This window comes from Lacerta agilis, chromosome 13 (genome assembly GCF_009819535.1).
Source record: "Lacerta agilis isolate rLacAgi1 chromosome 13, rLacAgi1.pri, whole genome shotgun sequence".
NCBI lineage: Eukaryota > Metazoa > Chordata > Lepidosauria > Squamata > Lacertidae > Lacerta > Lacerta agilis.
In genome coordinates, this window is record NC_046324.1 from 4914097 (window position 1) to 4941119 (window position 27023).

At 41.0% G+C, this 27023-nt stretch overlaps 1 protein-coding gene across 1 annotated transcript in view; it reads left to right on the forward strand.

The window, feature by feature from the left end:
* Positions 1–25727, forward strand: part of ADAM10 (ADAM metallopeptidase domain 10) — a 45710-nt gene extending 19983 nt beyond the window's left edge. The window contains exons 5-16 of the mRNA XM_033167457.1: positions 2942–3045; positions 4204–4353; positions 5210–5302; positions 6665–6848; positions 9349–9512; positions 11093–11276; positions 12413–12563; positions 15998–16181; positions 16572–16680; positions 17680–17900; positions 22107–22233; positions 23381–25727. Of these exons, the coding sequence (XP_033023348.1) occupies positions 2942–3045; positions 4204–4353; positions 5210–5302; positions 6665–6848; positions 9349–9512; positions 11093–11276; positions 12413–12563; positions 15998–16181; positions 16572–16680; positions 17680–17900; positions 22107–22233; positions 23381–23475 (1766 nt within the window). The 3' untranslated portion in view covers positions 23476–25727. The remainder of the gene's footprint in view (positions 1–2941; positions 3046–4203; positions 4354–5209; positions 5303–6664; positions 6849–9348; positions 9513–11092; positions 11277–12412; positions 12564–15997; positions 16182–16571; positions 16681–17679; positions 17901–22106; positions 22234–23380) is intronic.
* The last annotated feature ends 1296 nt before the right edge of the window (positions 25728–27023 follow it).

Here is a 27023-nt window from a genome sequence, read left to right on the forward strand (position 1 = left end):
AAAGCTGGGGGCATCCTCCGCCTAAGCCTCTGTGGGGTAGCAGGAGCAGGCACCTCTTTGGGGGGGCAGCTCAGAGACCGGGGTGGCAGCAGCGGCTGCCCAGAGGACTCCCGTGGAGAGAGGAGAGGAAAGGAGGCTGAGGGAGGTTGTTCAAAAAAGGGTAAGAGGCTGTCAACTCTGCAGGCAAGGGGTGGTATAACTGGGCTCCTGAGCACCACAGGGGTACTGCAAAAAAAAAAAAAAAAGATAGTTGGTCAAGGGAGTTGTGGACTCAAAAAGGTTGAAAACTGCTGTAAAGCTATGTTACAAAATGCAGAAATCACTGAAAATTTGCTCGTAGAGCAAGATTTGCGGTTTAATCATGGCTTTTTAATATACTATTGGTACTAAATAAATGGGTGGTAGGAAATGGGACTGCTATGGGGCTTGTTGGCACATTTGATTATACCCCCTTTTCTTTCATATGTTCAGATCAGAATTAAAAGCTGATATTAGAATCAGAATTGTAGAGTTGGAAGGGACCCTGCGGATCATCTACTCCAACCCCCTGCAATGCAGAAATATACAGCTGTCCCTTAAGGGAATCGAACCTGCAACCTTGGCACTATCAGCACCATGCTGTAACTGAGCTATCCAGCTGAAGAAAGTTTAAAGAGAAAAGAAACTATCTAGCAGTAGATCTAGATCAGCGCCCATTTGAAGCTGTGATATTATGAAGAAAATATTGATTAATTGGCCAAATTGCAAATGCAAAAGCTGGTATATATCTAATTTTAGCATTAAGTAGTACTTTGTTAAATATTTTCTAAAAATAGCTTGACTGAATCCTTCCCCCACCAAGTGCCTTGGATTTGCTTTATATAGGAATGCTTGTTTTGTTTGTTATGTCATAGTGTTAATACATACTAGGAAAATGAAATGATAGTCATAATACAGTGAACAGCATTCTTGTGAAATGATATTTTTCATGAGAGAATATTTGAATACTGGAGCTTTCAAATTCTATTTTTACTACTTTAACTGTATTTCACCTTATTGTAGAGGATTGCAGTTGGGAAAATAGCCACCCGGAAGATTGTGCTAGTTGAGACTAGATTTGGTCTCGTGACATTAAATCATGGCTGAGATCTACAACCATGTTTCAAGACAGAAAAGCTCCCACTGAAATATGGGCATTTTGCATAAAAATTCAATTTCCGCTGAGCTTCAGGATCCAAGGTTAGGGGCAGGAATGCATTGAATAAGGTGAAGTGTGTCCTGCTGAACTCTGTGCAAGTGTGACCAAACTGTTTCTTGCATCATCGTATAGAGTAGTAATTGTGACACAAGTAACATCCAGCCCTAGAAGTCATAGATGACGTGTATATTTTGTATTATAGCATCATTTATTTGATTGGGATGAAAAAAATAAACCCCAAATTAATATTTAATGCTTCTCCTTCTTTGACCGCAAATTAATATTTAATGCTTCTCCTTCTTTGACCGAGTTCAAGTCCAAACAAACAATGAGTAATGCCAGTGTTCTTCTAGAGCATGAGTTATGCATCTGACTGAAGGGCTGGCTAACCTTGCAGGCGTTGCTGGACTACAACTCCTATAATGCCTGGCTGTATTTTTTAAATTTATTATTAAATTATTATTTTTATTGGCCATGCTGCTTCTTTTCCTCAGGAATGCTACCAAATTACCTGAGAGCCAGTCAGGGTATATCACCTGGTCATTGGACTCCATGCTCTGGTAACCTCCCAGTCAGACTGTTGCAATGTCCACTATGTGGGGCTGGCCTTGAACATAATTTTTCAACTTCATCTTGTCTAAAATACTGCAGCCAGGTGACCACCTGGGGTTTCATGTAAAATGTACATTACCTCTGTTTTGAAACAGCTGTATTGGTTGCCGGTTAGTTTCTGAGCCCAGTTGAAGACGCTGCCATAAAGTGCAGGCCCCAAATATCTGAAGAATTACCTCTTTCCTTACAGATCCTGTCAGATGTTAATATGTGGAGAGAGGGCCTACTCGGCAGTTTCATTGCCCTCAAGAATCATGGGGAGGGGGTGGCAGCCCAGGAGGGGGCATAATGGGTGGCTGCTCCTAGTGTCAAGCAATTTTTGTTGTTTGCTGAAGACCACCCCCTTTACCTTCGCCTTTGACAGATGAGATTTTCGTGAGGCCACCTGTATCGCCTGATACATATCCTTTGGTTTGCTTAAATTCCTTTATTGTCTTCCTCTGGATGACCCATGAGTTTGTAACCACTGTCTGCTTTAGGGTTTACAGCTCATGGTCTTGTCCATAGTGAGACAAACCACAAGCCAAAAAATGGATAACATTTTAAAGCGAAACCATGGCTTAACCTCACAGGAGATCTGGAGGAGGAGCACAGTATCCACACACTCTCACATTTATAGTAAGCCATGTTAGTGTTACATGTGAATGAGTCCTCTGCTTGGTAGCAGTGGCATTTGGGCCTAATTCTTACTCATATCAGTAATAACTAAGTTGCAGCTGGAGGCACTATTTAACATTAGAAAACAATTTGTAAATAATTGCAGCATTGTTGTGAGCATGCAGTATCAAAACATGAACATCTCTTTGTTGGCTCCTCTTTGTACATACCTACTACCTGATTCCTCTGTGCCTCTCCAGTATGCAAGCTCTTAAATGCTGCATAGTCAAAACTGACATAGTCCTTATTAAACTGTTCATTGACATTAGTTAACTCTTTTTCTTTTTAGTTACTTTGAAATCACTGTAATCTTAAAATAGGATGTGTTTGTTTTAAACATGGAGGGAAATGGATATCTTAAGTTCAAAATGGCCTATGCGGGAAGCATGCAGATTGTCTTCACTAAAAAGATTTGGCAGTAACTTACAAGTATTAGGCAGATCTGTCAATAGTTTCATAATTAAGATCCAACCAGTCACTTGGTTTGTGTTCTAGGATACCCACATAAATATGGACCACAAGGTGGCTGTGCAGATCATTCCGTATTTGAAAGAATGAGAAAGTACCAAATGACTGGTGTAGAAGAGCCCATGAACCAGGTATGTAAATATAATCATTTACTCCTGACCCCCACTACTTCATATTAGGATGCTCATAGCTTTGTAAAGGAACTTACACTCTTTAGCCAGAAGCCAAAGAGCTATTTACTGTAGCCATGACCAAAGACTTGATCATGCCTTGTGATAACTATTGTCATTATTGCACACTCTCCCTCTTCAGTTTCAAAAAGGAATTGATATATGTCCTAGGAGGACTGTATGAAAAACACAAGCTTCAAGAACCCTTGATGGTACAAAACTAGTTAAACTGTTACTTGGATCTGAATCATATTACCTGATAATGCAGTTTACATTAAATTTCCTGAAGCTTTACAGTCAAGAACATGGATACCATTAAGCTAAGTTGATTTATTAGGTTTTCTGATTTTGATTAAAAGTTAATTGCAGGTTTTAAGAACATTTTAAATACCTGTCAGTAGCAGACCTAAAAACTTGGCTGAAAATTTCCTCAGGCTGCAGAAATGTGTCTTTATTCATTGAAACTTCATTCATGCATTCAGCTGGCTCATGAGCTATTTTATTTCCTCTTAGTCCTTAGATAAACTTTGTATGTGCCAGATTAATTGGAGGCAAACATTTTTAAGAGCCAAGTCACTGTACCAGTACGTATGGTAATAGGGAAATGTGGCTGGATTCAAGCAACTGTAATTGTGGACAGTGCAGAGATGTGTCAAACCATTCACTAAAGAGGACAGCCAAGTCCTGCATGATGGAGGATAGAAGCTTCAGTGTTGATCACATCTTTGCATATTACTGCATCAAAATTTACCAGCCATTACAAATTGTTAGTCACCACTTGCCCAGAGTTGCCTTCTACTTGTTGGAGCCCTGCTTGATTTGAAGGTTCTTAAGAGGCCTTATTTTCTCTCATCCTTCTTCTCTCCCCCCCCCCCCCCCGGTTTTAATGCATATTGTTACTATTGTGTTACAGTGCATAACATTTTTCATTGTGTGTAACTGAGGCTGCAATCCTAATCCTATTTACCTAGAGGTAAGCCCCACTTAATTCAACAGGATTTACTCCCGAGTAGTCATGGTTAGGATTGTGCTGTTGGGCTCTGTGTTCTTTGAACTGGAAGGCTGTATGGAAGTGTTATTTATCTATATTGCTAAGCTCCTTGGCTTTGTATGCTGCAGCAAACTTCAGAAGAATCTACCAATCATGGCCCAGAGATTTTAAGAAGAAAACGAGCTGCACAAGCTGAAAAAAACACTTGTCAACTCTATATTCAGACAGACCATCTATTCTTTAGATATTATGGAACAAGAGAAGCTGTGATTGCGCAGGTAAGTGTTTAGCTATTGCTTCAAGTGATAGATTTCTTTTAAAGGAGGTGAAAGGAGGATGTCCTTTATGTAAAAAGTCATCTTAATGTACAACTGCCTACATTGTTCTTTTCTGGGAAATTGTCATGTATACAACTTATTGCACAGCACAACACAAAAAAGCACATTGTCAGCAACAGAATCTATAGTTACTTGTGGATGTGCACTATGGGTATTTACAGGTGAAACTTGAAAAATTAGAATATCGTGGAAAAGTTCATTTATTTCAGTAATTCAACTTAAAAGGTGAAACTAATATATGAGATAAACTCACAATTTTCTGAGATTGTGAATTTGTTGTTTTCATCAGCTGTACGCCATAATCATCACAATTATAACAAATAAAGGCTTGACATCTTGCTTTGCATGTCATGAGTCTATCTCATATATTAGTTTTACCTTTTATGTTGAATTACTGAAATAAATGAACTTTCCCACAATATTCAAATTTTTCGAGTTTTACCTGTATGTATCTCTAGAACATATGATAAATGCCCATGCAGGGGGTGGACCCTGAAATTTCCCTGGGATGTGGTAGAGCACATGTTTATTATTATACGAAAGGTTCCAGGTTCATCTCCAGGTAGGATTAGAATCCTAGAGCAACAGACTGTTATTTTGTACTGCTTTTAATGGTTTTTAAACTGCTTTTATATTGCTGTACACTGCCCTGATATATTTCTGAGGGTGGTACATAAATACTTCTTTAAATAAAGAAGTAAATGAACTAAACGAATCAGTGGTTTAAGGCAGCTCCCTTGACACTTTGTGTCTCAGAGAACTACATGCACAGAACTTTAACCTTCTTCTGTTTTAGATATCCAGCCATGTTAAAGCAATTGACACAATTTACCAGTCAACAGATTTCTCAGGAATCCGAAATATCAGTTTTATGGTGAAACGAATAAGAGTAAGTACTCTGTAATTTAATTTTTAGAATTTCTGTTCCTTGCACGCTCTAGCTAATTTAGCCATTCCTGCTAAATAAAGTGTTTTCAGTTGCATATTATTTATTCCAGTAGTCCAGTGCTGGTGAACATACTGTTCTTACCCTATTTACGCTAATGGAATAAAAGATGTGGAGGCAACAAATGAAACCAGCAACAAAATGTTGCATTGAGAAATGTTCTTGGTCAGGGTGCCAGCCAGCCATACCTATTCCAGGTTACCGATTTCGTTCCTCCTCCTGCAGCTTGCCATCGTCCCCCAAGCGCATTCAGTCTTCCATGGCTGCAGAGCAGCATGAAGTTCTTCCCTCTTGTGTGTGGTACCATTTTGACTAACATAAGCATTGAGATTCTCGTCCAAATTCCACTAATAGAGGGATGACTTGAGTTTCTGAAAATCTCAAGGAAAATCAGTTGGTGAAATTAGATTATTTACTCACTGCCTAGTATAATGGAGAAGTTTTGGACTTTGCATTTGGGTCTGAATACCTACTCAGCTTTGGAACCCGCTGGTGGGCTTAGACCTAGTCACTTTGTCTCAGAGAGATTATATAATGGAATATTAATACTATAGCACTCAGACTTGATGACATGAAAAGCAAACTTTATGGGTTTGAGAGCAGTAAAAGGCAAATGTTATTTCTTTCCACCCTTTCTTAAAGTGTTGGTTGACCTCCATCCCTCTGACACTCAGATTCTGGGTGTGATATTTTATCTCCATATTCTGGCCAATATAAATTTTTATGCCACTCCATCTGTACTATTGGGTGATGGTATTGAGGCCCTGAAGCTTTCCTATAACTGCAAATGTTCTTTGATTCCAATTACATTTCCCCTTAAAATTCAAGGGATTTCTCCTGTGCATTTGCTTCCTCTTTGTTTAAATTTACTAACTAGCCCCTAGGAATTGGAGTACATTTGTTGAACTTGTTACATTGCTAACATTTACTTGTTGTCCTTGGGTGGTGATTAAAGCAGTTCTTTGGCTCTTGGCAAATAATCTTTCTTTGGTCCTGTGTCACTTCATACCATGCCTCTTAATGACTGCAACATCAAGCCACAAATTGCATGTGTTGAACTGCTTTTGCAGATCAAGCACCACAGAGTTTTCCTTCCTCCTCTGAATGCTTTTCAGTGGGTACTGTTCATATAATTCATCTGACTCACTGAATGTTAAACTGGTGAGATTGAGTAATGTATATTATTATATCTGTGAATCAGTCTTTTTGCAGTGTGGATTCTTACAGTGAGCATAGGTTACATCTTTGAAAAGCTGCTACTTGGCTAGCAAGAGTTATTTGACACCACATAACCTTTTCTTTTAGATCAACACTACTCAAGATGAAAAAGACCCTACCAATCCCTTCAGGTTTCCAAATATTGGTGTGGAGAAATTTTTGGAACTCAATTCTGAGCAGAATCATGATGACTATTGTTTAGCCTATGTGTTCACTGATCGTGATTTTGATGATGGTGTCCTTGGATTGGCTTGGGTTGGAGCACCTTCAGGTAAAAAAAATAGTTTGTGTTGCTTGAGTGGCATGTAGAGGGCATCTTGTGTGTTAAATATCTTAAGATCAAGACCAATCTGGCATCTCCTGTTAAAAGGATATCTATTAGTAAGGTTGGGAAAGACTTTTACCTGTATCCTGGAGATCTGCTGCCTGTCAGTGTTGTGTCAATGGTCTGGCTCTATACACAAGAGTTCCATCATGTCCATCATTCTTAAATGGTTGTGTTGCCTAGTGAAAATGGTTAAACTAGTGTTACTGAAAGGCAGCATACCTTGCTACCATTGAAGTGTCTTGCAGGCTTGCCTGACTGAGGTGATACTTCTTTTCACTTGTACTGCGTATTTGTCGTATGTTCTTTACTCCCACAAAAGTATATGTGGCACAGGAGATTAACTTCCATCCTGCAGCTGAAGTGTTGAAATAAATCTTAACCAGCCAGAAAAAAGTTACAACTTTTCCTAATCTGATGCCCTCCAGACGTTGTAGACTACAACTCCTATCAGCCTCAGCATCATATGGCAGTGCTGGCTGCAGCTGATAAAAGTTGTAGTCCAAAATACCAGGAAAGCACTATGTTGGGAAATTCTATGCTAGACAATACCAGAACAACTGCCATTTGGTATCATCAGTGCCCATTTAAACTGTACAGTGGAACCTCTGGTTACGTACCATCCTCCTTACGAACGCTTCGGGTAATGAGTTCCGCTAACCCGGAAGTAGGTGTTTCGGGTAACAAACTTTGCCCCAGGATGGGAGCGTAAGTCACGTGGCGGTGGCGGCACTGGCAGGTCCCATTAGCGAAAGCACGCCTCAGGTTAAGAACGGTTTGGGGTTAAGAATGGACCTCCGGAACGAATTAAGTTCGTAAACACAGGTACCACTGTAGTATAAAGGGAAGAGTCTTGCTTTTCAATCAAGTGTCTAAAACTGCCCTCATTGCAGGGCATGGCAAAAATAACTTCTTTTTTAAGCTGCTTTGGGAGTCAATATAACATAAAAACAAACAAACGAAACGAAACCTTCAAGAGACTACTGTTAACCTCTGCATAGCACAATTTATGTTATTTTTCAGGTCACAACCTATCCCACCATCATATTAAAATTCCTGTTGATCAGTAGTTTCATCTTCAGGAAGACAATTTTGGATAACTGTGGTAACTCAGAAGTGGGTGTGACTTGTCTAACTGATATTTTTGTCTTTGTGGTTTCAACCCAGACTTCCCGAAGAACAGTTGGTCTGTAAATATACTCTTAAGAATGAGTCATACTGCTTGCTGAGATAAGCAGATATTCTTAGGCTAAGTACTTTGCAACAGCAAAGTGTGCTATTTAAGCACTTGGACTGTAGCACTTGGAAGAATCACAGTTTAAGAAGCACATATTTGAGGACCTCAAGAATTTATAGTCTACCCCCTGCAAGTGTATGTTGACCTCCATATAGAATAGATAGACTGTTGGCCATTGGGGGTTGCAGCTGAGGGTGGGAAGAGTTTGTGGCAGTGCAGGATTGTAAAGCTTTGTCTCTGCCCCGCTCCATCTCTCTCTGAAAGCCATATGAAATTAGGCTAAGGGTCACATAAGGGCTGCAGGTTCTCCTCTCCAGTATAAGATAATACTTTTTTCCAGCCCAAAATTAGATATTTTACTGAGACAGTTTGCTGGTCCGTTCCCCCCAAATTACTTGTCCTGCTAAAATCCCAAGATCATAGAATCATAGAGTTGGAAGGGACCACAAGGGTCAGCTAGTCCAACCTCCTGCAATGCAGGAATGGGGGGCTCAAACCCACAACCCTGAGATTTAAGATTCTCATCCTCTACTGATTGAACTATCCCAGCTGTGAGACCCTTTCCAAACTTGGCAACAGAATGGAAGGTCAGTGATACATGTTGGAGCAAAGAATCAAAACTTATGGAGCCTGAATGGAATGATATGATTATGGAGAGTGGTCATAGGATCATGAAAAGCTGCCTTGCACTGAATGAGACCATTGGTCCATCTAGCTTGGCCTTGCCTACACTGACCAGCAACCGCTCTCGTAAGGTATCAGCCAATTTGTAGGAAAAACTCACAGTGTCAGTTTGTTCTGTGGCAGAAGTTCTGTGTTGGAGATTATTCCAAATGAGGCTAGAGGTGGGTAGTAATGTTACATAAACTTAAACAGTTCCTCACTTAACCCCAAGCAATACAATGTCCACTTAAGTAAAGTGTGGAATATGCCAGAAATTTGAACTTCCGATGGAAGGGAATGCTTTGCAGGGGATTAAACATGGCCAATAAATCTGCCTGTCATTCACTATTTGTCTGCACAAAGAGCTTTGTTATAGTTGCTCCTTGCTAATTGTGCCAGAATATAGGGCGAGATGTTTTGATAACAAAAGTAATGGCGAGAAAAGCTCTATTGTGGCATTTTCTTAGCTGGAATATTTATTCATAGCTTTCTAGTGAATCTAGAACAATCCCCTTTTAAAATGTTTTTGCTTAATTTTAACTGCAGGGAGCTCTGGTGGTATATGTGAAAAGAGCAAGCTTTATTCTGATGGCAAAAAGAAATCCTTAAATACTGGCATCATCACAGTACAGAACTATGGTTCCCACGTCCCTCCTAAGGTCTCTCATATCACCTTTGCACATGAAGTTGGACATAACTTTGGTTCTCCAGTAAGTATGAGTGTTACAGCTGCATTCCTGCATTCCTTTGTTATTATTTAATTTTTATTAATTCATTTTGTTTAACAAACAAAGAAAAAAAGGTAACAAATATTACAACTGCTCCTATATAATATTACTGAATAAAATTTAACGTCCCACATAGTCGTATCTGGCCCTGCTTCTACAGCAGATTCAGGGGTACTCAAGAGTTGTGTTGAAATCCTCCCCTCCCGTTTTGTGTAAATAGAACTGATGTGAGTTGTGCTTCTCCCAAGTTAACAGTTTGTAGCATCCAAGCATTGACTCTTGAACTTGGGCAATCAGGAATTGTCATACTTTCACAGTGCACTTATGACCTTGTGCAACAGAGCAAATGCCTCTCTCTCTCTCTCTCTCTCTCTCTCTCTCTCTCTCTCTCTCAAATGGCATTTTAGAGCCTTTGCTATGGCATAATTGAAAGAATACTGGCTTGTTCATATACAGTTTGGCCTTGTTTTTCACAGCCTGCAGGGTCACATGTGCTAGCAAGCTTCTGCAAGATAGATGTTAACAAGGACTGAACTCTGCTTTCCAAGAACATGTCCTTTGTAAGCTTCAGTGAAATTACTAGGACTTGTGTGAGATGTGGCAGGAGTAGTTTGCAATAGCCATGTGGAATGTGCTGTTTGTATAAATACAAAGGCGGACACACTCCCTTGTGTGCACACAGTTATTGCAACTTGCCTTGCTAAAATGTTAAGCAATGATAGATAGTCTGGTTAACATAATCTGGAAAATCCATTTCTTTGTCCTGGCTTTTGATAGTGTTAAATATATCACTTATGCCAATGTTTAAGAAAAAAATTCCACGTCCCTTATGGTTTATGTGACTATCTTGTATTGATACTGAACACCTTCCACTGGGATATAAAACATGTTGGGATTAGTAGTGCCAGTTTATGCTGAACTTTCAGTTTGGATGCTCAGAGCACTTTGAGATATTAAAATGTTTCTTGTTTTCATTGAATGGTAGAGTTGGAAGGTGCCCAAGGGTCATCTAGTCCAATCCCCTGCAATGCAGGAATCTCAGCTAAAGCATCCATGACAGATGACCATTCAACCTCTGCTTAAAAACCTCCAAGGAAGGAGAGTTCACAACCTCCCAAGGGAGAATGTTCCACTGTCAAATAGCTCTTACTGCCAGAAAGTTTTTCCAAATGTTTAGTCGGAATCTCTTTTTTTGTAACTTGAAGCCATTGGTTTTATCTATTGCTAGAGTCGTTTATTGCAGTTTTAAGTCTAAATTTTACTTCAGTTGGTGCTCAGACTGTTCATATTGTGCAGATAAGGGGGATAACATATTAGTTATTAAAGGATAGAAACAATCTATTCAGTTTAACAAACAATATAATATTACTTATCAGTGCTGGTTGGTGAATGTTCTATGAAAAGTTTTCAAGTTAATTCCAGGAAAACTGGCTGCAAATATAATTTCTCCCTACCTCTGCCTGCCTCTTATCCTGGGGACATTCACTCCTCCACTAACACTGTTACTGTAAAGCTGCCTTTAAGACAACAGAAAATTAAACCGAGAATTATCTCTCTTGCAGCATGATTCTGGAACAGAATGCACTCCAGGAGAGTCTAAAAACTTGGGGCAGAAAGAAAATGGCAATTACATTATGTATGCAAGAGCAACATCTGGGGACAAACTTAACAACAACAAATTCTCTATCTGTAGCGTTCGGAATATCAGTCAAGTTCTTGAAAAAAAGAGGAATAATTGTTTTGTTGGTAGGTATCTCTTCTCGATAATTCATCCATTTTTGGGGGGGGGGGTTGATATGGGAATAGGGTATCGGTATGAAATCTATACAGTCTCAAGACTCTTCAATTTGTCATTTTTGAAATTTTCACTGGCCAATTGTCCCTCCAACAGATAAAAAAGAAAGCCAGGCAACACCAAGCAAGAACCTTGCTTGTCACTGATAAACCACAGCCCTGCTTGTTCACAAGTGTGTCCCACCCCCTAGCTCACACAGATGTTATTTTTTCTGGGCCCTGTTCAAGGTGCTGGCATTCACCTTTAAAGACTCAAATGCTGGCAGGCGTGCCTCTCCCTGACCCAGCCTACCCATGTTTTGAGATCTTCTTGAAGCTCTTCTTCAAGGGCCCTTCTTAACAGATGTGCACTGTGTCACAACAAAGGAGGGTTTTTTGTGTTGGTGGTGTCCTGATTGCAAAGCATCCTCTCACAAAGATTAAGTGGCAGCCTTTTTGCTCCTGGTTACGTTTCTGTATTCACAGGCATATAAATGCATGCAGTGCCTTGGCCTATGGTTTAGCTGTTGCCAAATATTATTGCTAAAGTTACAATTTAAAGTTCCAGCAGAGATTCAGCAAGCATCCCTTTGACTTGCAGGCATCACTTAAATATTTTTTTTCATGCCACAGGCCTATGTGGCTGTTCAAAGGGTGTTTTTTTAATTGACTAGTCATTTTAATGGTTTTTTTTTTACAGTTTTTAATTTTACATAGCCATATATGGTTGTGATATTGCAGCATAAAAATACTTTTATCAATAAAATCATTATATTTGTTCGCTATCTTGGAATCTACTGGATGGAGGGCAATATTCACATATTTTGAGTAAATAGATCATTTTAACCAACAAAAAAACGCAACTTGGTACTCTCTCCCCCTCCCCCCTCCGGCTCTCTGTGAAAGTCAGACCAAGCTGATACCTGCTTCTAGCAACGCACTCATTAGAAGCATGCTGGGAAATGTTCCCCATACCTCCTCTGGTTATTTAAAAGAAATTTCCCTTTTGTTTTGGTTCAGTTAATCACTGTGTCCTCCAGTATTTCTCCAAATATCTCCCAATATATGCTTAAGGGACAAAGTGTTCTGAAGATCTTCCTGCTTTTCAGAGTCTGGTCAACCTATCTGTGGGAATGGATTGGTGGAGCAAGGAGAGCAGTGTGATTGTGGCTACAGTGACCAGTGTAAAGATGACTGTTGCTATGATGCAAACCAACCGGAAGACAAGAAGTGCAAACTAAAACCAGGCGAGCAGTGCAGGTATTGATGTCCAACTTGGTTTTCACTATCTGACTGCTTGACTGTTGTTGCCCCTGAACATCTTGCCAATAAGTTAACCTCAATTTACAGTGGCCGTTGAAATTATTCAACCCCCATTTCAAATTGGGTTTATTATCAAAATTTACAGACTTTCAGCTGTTTGTAGTGAGCAGATCAAACAAAAGCTATTGAAATAACCCAACACAGTAGATGCTCCCCCAAATTCAGCTGGCATACTGGCTTCTCCAGTCTCACTATTATTCAACTCCCTCAGTAGAATCTCTCACAACAGCACAAATACAACAGGTGTTGTCTCAAGCACACTTGATGCAACTAATAAAGGGTTTCATTAGTTGCACCAGGTGCGCTTGAGCTGGAATGCATGAAATACGTAAACTGGCTAGGGCAGTTGTTTTCAACCAGTGTGCAGTGGCATCCTGGGGTGCCTTGAATGGTGGTCAGGGGTGAAGTGGGCAACACTGGCCTCAGTCCCTCTTTCCTTCCTTCCCTTTTCTAATGCCCTCTCTCATCTCGGCCTCCCAAAGGCTTCTGCAGCTGTTTGTTGCAGCAGCCCTGGCTACAAGCTCCCCATGCGAATTGTGCCTCTGGGGCTTGCCAGAGGGTGCTGGTTGCCAGAAGCTGAGGTGGCCTCGGAGTAAGCAAACAAGTGGGTGAGGGTGCCCAGCCAGCCAGTCCACCAGCCCTTGCTGTTGGGAATGGACAGACAAGTGGGAGGCCGGGCACGCAGGCAAGCACTGCTCTGGCCTTTCTTGTGCTTGCTGTGTGCAAGGCCTGCCTGGGAGCTGAGTGCCTAGCACTGATGGGGAGCCTTTCTGCTGTGCAGGCTCAGTGGCACCCATTGCTGCCTCCCAAGGTGAGTAAGGTGCTGGCCTCATGTTAATCTTTGGCCAGTCTCTGTCGGGCCACTAGGACTGGGGGCATCTTTCCAGGTCCCTGTGGGTGGAGTGTGGAGGCACTTCTCTTTGGGGTGGAGTGGGCTCAGAGACCAGGGGTGGTGGCAGCTGCCGTCTGGAGGACTCCCAAGGAGAGGAGAGTAGACTGAGGGAACACTCCACAAGGGAGGGTGTTCAAAAAGGGGTGAGGGACTGCTGGCTCTGCAGGCAAGGGGTGACATAACTGGGCTCCTGAGCCCCACAGGGGTGCTGCAGAAAGAATGTAGTTGGTCAAGAGAGCCATGGACTCCAAAAGGTTGAAAACGCCTGGGCCTAGGCTGAGCATCAAATTTGGCTGCATGTTAGAAATATGACTAAGTCAAGAGAATGGTCCAAGAAGGTAAGCGAAGAGACCATCGGACTTCACAAACAAGGAGCAGGATACAAAAAGATAGTAGAAGAGTTTGGATTTGAATTTGATATCCCGCTTTATCACTACCCGAAGGAGTCTCAAAGCGGCCAGCATTCTCCTTTCCCTTCCTCCCCTACAACAAACACTCTGTGAGGTGAGTGGGGCGGAGAGACTTCAAAGAAGTGTGACTAGCCCAAGGTCACCCAGCAGCTGCATGTGGAGGAGCGGAGACGCGAACCCGGTTCACCAGATTACGAGTCTACCACTCTTAACCACTACACCACACTGGCTCACAGTGAAGGCACTGAATGTTCCTAGAGGCACCATTGGGAACATAGTTTGTCAAAAGTTAAAGGAACAATGGTTACATTACCTGGATGGGGCAGAAAAAGAAAGCTATCTGTGTCACCAACCAGATTTCTGAGAAGGCAGGCTGGGAAAAATCCTTGAGTGACTGCAAAAGAGCTGCAGCAAGACTTGGTGTCAGCAGCCACTGAGGTTTCAGTGAGCACAGTAAGGCACATACTAAATGCAGAAGGTTTCCATCCCAGAACTCACAAGATGTACACCAATACAAAACCAAAAGCACAAGAAAAGTCGGCTCCAGTATGCTCAAAATCCTATAAATAAGCCACAGATGATTTGGGATTCTGTTCTGTAGAGCAATGAAACAAAATTGGAACTTTTTGGCCCCATGGATCAGCACTATATCTGGAGGAGAAAGAATGAAGCATACGCTGAGAAGAACACTGCCTGCAGTGAAGGATGGTGGTGGCTCGGTGATGCTCTGGGGCTGCTTTGCATCCTCTGGCACTGGAAACTTGCAGCGTGTGGAAGGCAGGATAGATTCATTGAAGTATCAGGAAATCCTAGGAGGAAACATCATGCCATCTGTGAGGAAGCTGAAGCTTGGATGTCACTGGACAATGATCCCAAGCATACCTCAGATTCCACCAACGCTTGATTGCAGAAGTCCTGGAAAGTTCTATAGTGGCCGTCACAGTTACCAGACTTGAATCCCATAGAAAATCTCTGGTGGGATTTGAAGAAGGCAGTTGCAGAATGCAAACCCAAAAATATTACTGAACCGGAGGCCATTGCTCCTAAGGAATGGGCTAAGATTCCTCAGGAATGCTGCCGGAAACTGCTGTTTGGCTATGCATCTCTTTTGCAGGAGGTCATAGCAGCAAAATGCTGTTCCACCAAGTACTGAAGATGCTTGCCCTGAAGGGGTTGAATAATAGTGATACTGAAGAAGCCAATATAAATTGCAATTTCAGCTGAATTTGGGGAAACCACTTGAAGCATTTGTTGTGTTGAGCTATTTCAATTGCTTTTGTTTGATTTGCTCATTGCAAACAGCTGAAAGTCTGTAAATTTTGATAATAAACCTGATTTGCATTGGGGGTTGAATAATTTTGATTGCCCTGATACACGTGAATCGGGTCACTATTTGAGGCTTTTGAGAGTAGTATGAGTTTTTTTAAAGGACACTGGTGGTGACAAAGTCCATGTCTTTTTGTATTGTCAAGCATGCTAGCGTTAGGCATCTTTTCTGGCTCTGCTTTTGAGTTCCAAATTCCAACTTTTTATTTTCCTTCTGCTGATGGTATAAAACACATCCCTTCTGTTTGGCCTTTGATTCAGCTGACTAGGCTGCTTGCTCCTATTGATGTTGTTACCTCCGTTTTGCTTTTGTTGAATATGTTTTATTTTTTGTTGCCTTGAACACTTGTAAGGCAGCTAATAAATTATTTGAAACTGAAGGAAGTTCCATAAGTAGGGCTGAGTGTGTTACAGGTGGAAGGGGGACCCACATGTTGATTTCAGTGACTTGTTCTTCTTAATAATGATTTAAGCTTTTGAATTCAGCTAAAAACTATCAATGAGACTTTAAACAACCCTGTTATACCCACAGTCATAGGGATTAAAGAGTAATAGGAGGGACCTTTTTAAGAGCAAGCTTATCGGTTAAAGTTTTGATCTATATTGGCGATGGGCTGCAGAACAAGGGCTAAAGTTAATCCTTCCAGCTAAATAACGAAAGGATATGTATGGGCTGAATAAGGTGACAGGAGGTACCTGTTAAGAAGTGGCAACTGAGTATTCCCCCCCCCCTTCTTTTACAGCCCCAGTCAAGGTCCCTGTTGCACATCGTCTTGTACATTCAGGGTATTTGGAGCAAAGTGCCGAAATGATTCTGAGTGTGCGGAAGAAGGGAGGTGCAATGGCAACACTTCTTTCTGTCCAACATCTGCGCCGAAGCCTAACTTAACGGACTGCAACAGAAATACACAAGTTTGCATAAATGGAGTAAGTCTTCTAGAGATGTTACAGAAAAGCTAAGGAATCATTATCAGCTCACATGCTACTGGCCCAGAATGATTGTATATTTCCCCCTGCTGGAATAAAGCATTTCCTTTATTAGGTAGCAAGTGGAGAACCCGTGAATTTTCTTAGTGTTTAGGAAATGGCATTCTGAAGTTTTGCATTGTCAGGCCTGGTATTCTGCCCAGTCTATATCAGAAATGGGCACATGCCACCAGCTGATGCATCCAGTTTCATTATTTCCAGAGTGGGAAAGGTATTACTCTCTAGTTCACAATCTATGGTGGTGGTGGTTCTTCCTGTACAAATGATGAACCTTAAGTTTTCTGGAATGTAAAGCATGTATGGAAAATAATTGTATCTTTTCTTCTCTAGCAATGTGCTGGTTCTATCTGTGAGAAGTATGGCTTAGAAGAATGTACATGTGCCAGTACTGATGCAAAGGATGATAAAGAATTATGCCATGTGTGTTGCATGGAGAAAAGTAAGTTCTCTTCACGTTAAAACATAAATAGTGTAAGCTTTGATTTTGATACTAGAATTTCAGATAATTTTATTCAATAAAACTGAAGCTGAGGAAAGGTTTGCAGAACACTTGAGTTATTCAGAGAACCTTACCATGAAGAAAGACGATTGCCTCAAGAGGTGGATCTTGTGTGCCATTAAGGACAGCCAAGTGTGAGGACACAATCCATTTCTCATGTGAGAAACCATCCCAGTGCATTGTGTGCTATTCTACTAGTCCAAATGGTGTTCCTCCCTTTTCTCTTTCAACCACCAAAATGCCTTGGCTCAGTCCTGATTGTAACACTTCAATCTCATGAAGACTATGAATTTAACCTGAGGGCAAGAGGAACCTCCAGCCCACCTGCCTAATTAGGCTCACCAGACCTCTGAATTTGACCCATAAGGCCTTTTGGGCAAACTGTATCCATCTATCAGTTACCCAGTGACCTGTGATGTCAGGTGTAGAGATGTGTTATCTGATCTTGACAGTAAGCAATGACAAGAGATCTCAGATCTTAGTGCTAAGTGCATCAGTACTTGTACCGAGATAAGCTCATATCTGGTCTTTAATGCTGTGGTGCTTAGCACTGCGATAACAAATAAGCCTCTGCCTGTTCTTTCTAAAAGGCAGCAAGGTCTTAACCCATGATATGAGAAATGGCAACCCACTCTTGGAGCGTTTCCATTCACCCACAGATTTCTTGCTTTGCAATCCTGGCTTGAATTTGAAGTGGGGCGGCAAAGGAAGAATCATGACACAACAAGTGATTGGCAGTTGTGTGGCCCCACCCACCTGTCAAAATGGCCCATGGATCAATTTCCTACCCCTGATTTAAGTAATGATTGCTGTCCTTTACCTCTTTTGTTCTTTCAATATACATGTATTTGTGGGCGGGCTGTTGCTTGTGATGCATTTTGTTGTATTGCTCTTCCTAAAAATAACATCTGTTCTTAAAATGTTTTTTGCTTTATCCAGTGCTTCCAGACTCCTGTGCAAGTACGGGATCTGCTAAATGGAAGAACTTCTTCGATCACAAAACTATTACCCTGCAGCCTGGGTCACCCTGCAATGATTTTAAAGGTTACTGTGATGTGTTCATGAGGTGTCGATTGGTAGATGCTGACGGCCCCTTAGCCAGGTTAAAGAAGGCCATTTTTAATCCAGAGCTATATGAAAACATTGCAGAATGGATCGTTGTAAGTTTTTTAAAAATAAGAAATCTCTAATACTATGTTGTGAACTATGGTAAAGCTTGCCATTGCCAGTTGTTTTGAATTTGAATTAATTCTTACCTCCAGAAAAAAACCCTTTGATTGCCACAATTCTACAATGCTACCTTGATGAGTGGTGCTTTTACAAGAGCAGTAGTTCATTTTCTTCAGAGCCATTGTAGCATCTGCTTTGCTAATATGTAAATATTTACTCAAAGGGTAGCATGCTAGCAGTTTTATCGCTGCACCACTAAGAGTCCGGTCTCCCCCATATGGATAATGGTAAAATTCTTTTGCAGTCATACAGATTCTGCTTTAAGAATGTTGTATGCTTTTTCTAATGAAGCATAGTGGTAGTATACTGTTGAATAAAGTGGGATGGGAGGATGACAAAAAGCCATTAAGAATTGCTAGAAGCTCTACTCGTGAGCACTTGTATTTTCCAGTTTTCAGAATTTGAGTATGTGTAACATTGGCCATGGTCGCTGGGGCTGATGGGACATATAGTTCAGCTACACCTGGAGGACCAAAGGTTCCCTATATCAGTGTTTTTCAACCACTGTTCCGTGGCACACTAGTGTGCCGCGAGATGTTGCCTGGTGTGCCGTGGGAAAAATTGAAAAATTCAAGATAATTACTTTATATATAGTCAATATAGGCACAGAGTTAAATTTTTTAACATTTTCTAATGGTGGTGTGCCTCGTGATTTTTTTCATGAAACAAGTGTGCCTTTGCCCAAAAAAGGTTGGAAAACACTGCCCTATATCATATACAATACAATACAATACAATACAATACAATACAATACAATACAATACAATACAATACATATAATAATGACACAAATAGATAGAGATAAAGCTTGTTGCCAGCTTTGGGTATGACAAGAGGTGAGAAAGGCTGTTGTGCACTTTCCAGGCTTTAGAAGACAGTGTGCTATGTGGCTAGAACATTGGACTTGGTCCAGGAAGAGCTGGCTTAGATTCTTGCTTGGCCATGAAGCTTACTAGGTGACCTTAGGCAAGGCATGATTAGTCTTAGTACAGTGGGGGTTGTTATGAGGGAAACTGCATAACCCCGTGCTCCTTAGAGGAAGGGTGAGATAAATATCCGATAGGCAGGCACTGGTGCAGCTTCACTGATTTGTGTGCATCTGTATTGGCTGAGTGCCAGGAAAAATAGATTTTTGATTTTTATATTGCTATGCTGCTTTTCATTCAAATGAATCCCAAAGCAGCTTGCAAACAATAAATAATAACATGGTAGAGCATAATAGAACATCACAGATACAGCATGAATCAAATGAAATAACTAAAAAAATCATCAATATAACAATTACAATCTATAAAACACTATTAACAAAACAGCAACTAAAAAACAAGCTGCACCGTAATTAAAGCAAAAGTCATATGATTATCAAATCAATACAGCATTTATAATCTATAAAACAGTATTAACAACATTAACAAAATAGCAGTCGAAAATACACTATGTTCTGTTCAATTCATACTGCACCCCCATGGCTCATATTCTTTAAATCTGTTCAGCGCATTGAAATACACATGTGCATAACAAGTCCCTTCCGAAGGTTCTTCAGGCCAGACATGGGGCAACACTGGTGAAACCAGCCACCCTCTGATGGAAGCAGTCTCTCCTATAAAATCTCCTAGGGCTGGAGCGTGGGGCAAGGCAGGTGGGAAAAGCCATTAGCTGCTGGCCAACTCAGAGTCTCTCTCACAGTTCTTCCTCTGGATATTACTGTGTTTCATTTCACATTTCCCCCTTATTCACCAGGAGAACAGGAAATGTTATGTTATAATGAAACATTTTCAGGGTTGTTTAGGAATGGAAAAGAATGGGAATTGCCAGATAAGAAATTTTCATGTATGTAACACACACTCAGTAACTAGGTTTATTGCAGTAATGTGTTTTTGACCTAGCACATTTTCCAAACAGTGACCATTGCCCGTGTCCATGGGTGTAGCCAGGATTTTTGTTAAGGGGGGCAGGCTTTTGCTGGAGGAGGCAGAACCTCAGTTAAGTATTTTTATTGATTTTTATTGATATGTGTGGCGGCTGCACCACCACCCCGGCTATGCCCCATGCCCTTTAAATTTGGTCTCTTGAGGGGCTGATTCTCACCTCATGACATTAGAGAAGCTCTGCCATTGTCTTACCATGGTTGGTGGCTTCTTCAGGCCTGGATGCCACTGCATTCCTTTATTTCTGCTGAATTGTGATTGTCAGACACGTTCTGTTTCGTCTGGTGACCAGTCAGCATACATATCTGTACTACTTCTAATGAGACCTCATGGGAGACAGGTCGTGCAGTCAGCTCTTCCTTAGCAGCTCTCAGTTTTGTGTGCAGTAAGTGGTGGTTGGTAGAATTCTTTGGTGCCCTCTGATTTCAGAATCTATAGCTGCTGTATATGTCTCAGTTGTAAATGGTTCTTTATACACTGCCAAAAGTGCAGCCATTTCAGATTCCTTTTGCCACCTTACTCTGAATCTGGCCATGCTAACTGGTGCAGTATCCATCTTTTCTTAACAATTTTTTTGTTTGGTCACTGTTTTTAAAAGTTTCAATAAAGTGTTGTCCTGTTCCAGTTTTATCTTCAGCATTTTCAGATACAGGGCACATTGTTAGCTCTAACGTGCAACTTTGGGGCTAAGGTTTAAAAATTTGGCATCCAAATATGTACTGTCTACCTGGGCATGGAAAGAAGGATTCTGCCTCCTTTCATCACTGATGTATCACTTAGCCAAAATGATTAACATAGTTCCCAAATGCCAGGTCAGAATAGCACCTGTGCCCAGCCCTCTGCTCCCAGGAAGATTTGCATATGATGATTGCCCTTTGTGACACAGATTACAGGACAAAGAACGGACCTGTTTCCCCACCTCAATTCCCATCATGTCTGCCCACAGGAGACTCACTTCAACTGGTCTCTTTATTTCTTTTTCCTGCTCTTGTCCTGTGCTCTGTCTTTTTCTCTCTCAAATGCTCCCCCCCCCCAGCAAAATGCAGCTGCTATTGTCACAACCCACCAGTGTCCTGTTCCAATCTCTCCTCCTTTAGTAATTCTATTAGTGCGGTATTGTCTGGTTTTTCCTATGGAGTTTGGGCAGTTTCCAAGATGGAGCGTAACCTTTTATTCTCTACATCTGTCCTGGGAAAATTCACTTTTCTAGACTCGAGTCAGCTTACATTTTTGGAAAATGATTGCATTAATATATGGATGACTGCTCTTGATTTTAACCTGCAAATTCAAATTGAATTAAAGCCAGAGAATGCAGTGGAGAAACTTTTAACACAACAATTAGATTGCTAATGGTTAAATGGCTTTTGCATTGCAATTTGTGAATCGTCCAACTTCAGCCTTGTTTCTAGTGCTGGGGCGGGGGGGGGGTATGAGGAGGGCAAGTGCCTGTCCTGAGAAAGTAGATGACCTGTCCAGGTTTGGGTAGTTGAACTGGTTTCTGCATTCATTTGCCACCCTCCTGAGAACTTTGCCCATTTGATTTTCCCTTTAGTGCTGTAACTGCTTTTATAACCATCTAAACCACTCCCAGGTATGCTTTTATAAAAGGTTTAATCCAGTGTTTTTCAACCACTGTTCCGCGGCACACTAGTGTGCCGCGAGATGTTGCCTGGTGTGCCATGGGAAAAATTGAAAAATTACTTTATATATAGTCAATATAGGAACAGAGTTGAATTTTTTAACATTTTCTAATGGTGGTGTGCCTCGTGATTTTTTTCATGAAACAAGTGTGCCTTTGCCCAAAAAAGGTTGAAAAACACTGGTTTAATCAAACAGTAGATGGTTGACAGGCCCTCAATGAGGCTGCTTCATTCAGCTTTACTTGTTATAGTCAAAACAAGCCACCTACCCTGCTTGCATTGCTGGGGTCTGCATGCCGTCTGCTGCCACCACCAGCACCCCGTTCTGGTGGACCATAGAGTAAGGCAGGTGGGCTGTAGCTGAGGAGCCAGCAGCTAAGGCTGGGATCCATGTGCCTCTGCCCAGCTCCATGGGGGCTCTCAGGGGTCCTAGAACCTCATTCATAGAGACCTCTGGTGGCATTTGAGGAATAACGCTATGGCTTTGCACTGATTTTAAGATGTAGTAGGGTTGTACATGCACATCTATCTTAAAAATAGTCTCTTGTGTTCTTTCACAAAATTTCAGATATACTGGTGGGCTGTACTGCTTATGGGGATTGCGCTGATCATGTTTATGGCCGGTTTCATTAAGATATGCAGTGTTCATACCCCAAGCAGCAACCCAAAGCTGCCACCACCTAAACCTCTCCCAGGTAAGCACCTTCATGTTGTGACTTCTGTAAATGCTTTTTTTAACCTCTTCTGTATAATGGAAAATGTAGCTGGCACCTTGTAGTAGTTGCGCTATGAAAGGGCAGTGCTGTGTTTGCTGCAAAATGCTCTTGTATATAGAAGAGGAAAACCTATGAGAAGGTGCTACCCTCTTGGACACTCAGAGGCTTAAAAGTCAGTTGTCCCTTCAGCTGTCAAAATCTTTGTGGACTTAGTATAATGGGTGGTATCTTTAACTCCTTCACACTGATGGGCTTGTACTGCCTCTAAAGGAGTAGGTATGTAGCTTATGTTTGTTGCTGGAGGCCCAAATGACCTGTTTAGTCTGGTGCAACAGCTGTATCTGATAGCCCATGTGTTGGTAACACTGAGAACGGATTACTGCAATGTGCTCTATGTGGGTCTTGTTCACATAGGACAAGCTAGGACAGAATGCAGCAGCTAGAGTCTACTGATGAGGGCAGAAAGATGGCAGCATGTGACACCTCTGCTAAAACTTCTGTACTGGTTGCCCATGTGCTACAGGGCCAGGTTCAAGGTTCTTGTGTTGATATACAAAACACTGAACAAAACTCAGGATGCTTTAAGGACCTCCTGAGCTGTTGTATTTGAGCCCAATCACTGAGACCATCCAGAGGAGAGCTGTTGTCCTCTGTGTTTCAGGGGCCTGTCTGGCCTCAACCTAGAGATCAGACTTTTTGTGTCACCACCAGTCCCATGCTGTGGAGCACTACACCAGCAGAAACTGAGCAGGCATTTTGACTTTCAGGCTTCTCCTGACAACTTACTTAGGCAGACAGGCCTTTGCAGTTGCATAAAATGGTCGTCTCAACCATTGTTTTGTATTGCTTTTCCTTTGTTTAATGTACCACCCATAGCTGTCAACTTTTCCCCTTTTTTAAGGGAAATTCCCTTATTCCGAATAGGATTTCTCGCAAGAAAAGGGAAAAGTTGACAGCTATGGTACCATCATCCTGATGTTTTGCAGGAAGAGGGAGAACTGACCTTGAGTGCTCTGTGCTTGGCAAAGCCTTGCACATTTGCATACAGCACATTGAGCCTTAGGTTTTGACTCGTCTCTAAACAGGCAATATGCTTTTTAAAACTACTGTATGCTTTTTTCTGTAGGCACTTTGAAGCGAAGGAGACCGCCCCAAACTGCTCAGCCTCCTCCACGCCAGAGGCCCCGAGAGAGTTATCAGATGGGACACATGAGACGTTAAGTGCTGTTTTTTGCCTTGGTTCTTCCTAGTGCCTACAGTGGGAAAATTTCACTCCAAAGAAAACCTATATTAAGTCATTGTCCCTGGTCTAACTTTCAACTAAAAAGCAGAAGAAAGAAAAAAGGCAAGATGTGGAGATGTTCAATGCTTGCATTTCCCTGCCCCAAAAGAGAAGCGGCTGATCTTGAAGCAGATTTTTAACCGTCTTCAGCCCCATGATTTCGTCTTTCTCCTCCCTGTGCTCTTCGTTGTTGCCTTTTCTTCACTTGGAGGCAAAACATGGCTCTTGTGAAACTCCTCTTCACATGAATTAAAGCATATATTTTTCAACTGTTGAGGCTAGGAAGCTAGACATTGGAGACATTACTTTGCCAATGTACATAAAATGTTATATGCAGACATTGTATTTCTAATGTACACCTGTACTTCTGTGTGCAATTGTAAAACAAGAGAATTGCAATATGGATGTTTCTTTGTATTATAAACCTTTTACGCTCTTAATGAAGAAATTACTGTTTAATTGACATACTCAGGATAACAGAGGTTGAAGGTGTATAAAAGTCTGGATTCTGTAATGCTTTATGCAGGAATTGTGAATCGGATCGAATCCTTTTTTAAATGTATCTATATTATGGTCAGAATTACTGCTAACATTCACTCTGGATACAAAACCCAGATTGCTCGTCCTGCACAAGCCCCACTAAAATGAACGAAGCTCTGCTCTGATCCATAGGGGGCTTTTGTAGGAGAAGTTCCCTCTGGATTGTGCTTTCTCGCATTGTGCCGCTGCTGTCCTGGGGATAGCACACGCCAGAATGTTCCCATCATTAATTTTTATGTAAAATATATATGATTTCTGAGAGCTCAGCATAATTATTTTCCCAAAAAGGGAAAAAAAAACCTTTGCCTGTTAAATGATCGACTTCTTTTTTCATGCTTTGGTAGAAAGACAAGTGTGTTATATTTTTCCTCAGAAGATTGCAACTGACTTTCTTTGATATGCTCTGATAGTCTTAATATGTGGTAATTAGGTTCCCAGTTCTGACAGATATGGGAGAGATGAAAAGTTGTTTAATTTTTTTGTTTAAGTATTTTGGTAATTCTTCAGCATGATACTGTTCTTAAGGATAACCACTAAAACAAAAGTAACTGCTGCAGAGTCTGCTGTAGTTGTGTTTTAATTGTGTAGGCTGGGGAATGTCCACAAAAGGCGCTTAAAGGAGTCCAGAAGCTCAACAGCACAATGGCCCAAAGTTTTTATTATGAGTGTAAATAATTGGCATTTTAAAACAAAGTAGAAACAAAAGCAATGTCATAATATGCTTAACTGCTATGCAGGAAATGGAAGAGGGCATTATTCAAGCTTGTGATACACTGCTTCTGTTTTTCCAAAAGCACCAAGCTAATTAGGGAACAAATGGCTGTAAAAATATTTCTGGCTTTGCTTGGGAAGCAAATTTTATTAAGGGGTTGGCCAGGGTTTTGTTTTGTTTTCCAAGAGTATACAGTTTACACACACATTCTCATAATGTGAAGCAAGCCAGCAAGGCCAAAAATGTTAAAAGAATATAATGAAATCTCTTCCTTGTAAAACTTGTACAGTATGTGGTGACTTTTTTCAAAATACAGCTTTTTTGTACATGGTTTAGAGACAAATTTTGTACATGAAACCCCCAGACCAATAGACTATAAATAATTCTGAAGGATCTTAACTAGTTAGAAATCTGTAGTTGCTTTTAAACCATTTTACAATACATTTTGGGGTGGTTCTGTTCTTGTTCTGTTCTTCAGACTGTGCAAAGGCTGGAAGCTAGGTTTGCATTTCTAAAATGGTGACTTTTGTTCTGCAAGAGTTCATAGTAACTTCTTGAGTGTGGTAGATCTTGGAACATGTAAATTCTTTGCTTGTAATGTTCTCCTGTGGCTAGGGTGCCTGGCAGAGAGCTGGCTACCCTATTTTATTTTGGGTCTAAGTTTAATGTTTTCTGCGAAGAGAAAAGTGCACTGAACTCTCCACTACAAGTTAAGATGTGGTAAATTAAAACAAGATTATCAAGGCAAATTGCAATCTAATACTACTGTCAGTTTAATGTCCACTGTGTTTTATACAGTATCCTTTTTTTTTTTTTTTGGTTCACTTTGGAAATTTTTACTAAAAAGTTGCAAAAATAAAATAAAGTATTGTGCAAACAAATGTAAGGTGTTTTTTTTAAAAACTTGAAATGCATTAATAAATAGACCTGATGAAATCACCCTGGAGGTTGAGCTCTTTCTCAGAATTGAAGGGCAGTCAATTCCGATGTGCCTTCCTACATTTCACTGCCAGAAGCAGGCTGTGCTTCTATCTCATTTTATTGGTGTGGCTCAAAAAGGGGGGTCTCAGTTAAACATGCCCCAAATCATACTGCTGCTGTATGTGCAACTTTATCTCAGTACAGTGCTATGGTGTGATTATCAAACTATTTGTGCTTTATTGAAGTATGTTTGTGGGTTAGAGGCTTGTGTGTGTGTGTGTGTGTGTGTGTGTGTGGTGGTGGTGGTGGTGGTTTAGGGATGGATTGGCCTATTTCTGATCAGTGTCAATTCCACATGGGTTCTTAAGTACATTCTGTCTCATTTCTGCATCATTCTGTGAATTTTATAAAGCCCACAAGCAAATTTTGTTTTAAAATGTGTATTTAAATGCTTTATTTCAGTGTTATTTCCAAATGTATTGTATCTTAAATAAGCATTTGTTAACATGTTTTGGAACACTTTTAAGCAGAGAACTATATTACAAAGTTCAGAATTGCAAAATCTGAAGGAGAGTTACGTTCCAATCTGTTTACCAAAATCCATGCACCGCTAGTTCCACTTTTTTGTCAGTGTGTTTTTCAGTTACCATATTTTTTATTAGTGCAACACTATGCATTGGTGACGACAGAGGATGAGATGGTTGGACAGTGTTCTCGAAGCTACTAACATGAGTTTGGCCAAACTGCGAGAGGCAGTGAAGGATAGGCGTGCCTGGCGTGCTCTGGTCCATGGGGTCACGAAGAGTTGGACACGACTGAACGACTGAACAACAACAACATGCATTGGTGGGTGAACTGCACAAGTAAACTGATAATGATCAGAGCAATCAGTTCTGGGCACTTGAGTGGTGTGAGGCTTTGACCTCTGTCTTAAATATTGACCCCTTCATTTTATATGGCAAACAGATACTGAATTGGAGTTGTACTTTCAGATATGACAGAGGGTAACATGATATGACAAAGGCCAAGAGAAACAGTCAAAAATACTACTTGGAGCACCTAAAGTAGCACTTTAAAAAGGTAAAGTAAAGGACCCCTGACAGTTAAGTCCAGTCCCAGACGACTCTGGAGTTGCGGTGCTCATCTCGCTTTACAGACCGAGGTGGACTTCTTTTGTGGAAAACTTTCCCCATTATGTGGGAAACAAAGGATTGTATCCCAGGAAGTTCTGCTTAAAGTAGACCCATTGAAACAAATGGACTTAAGTTACTCATGCCCATTGACGGGCCCAATTCTCAGCAGAACTTAACTCTG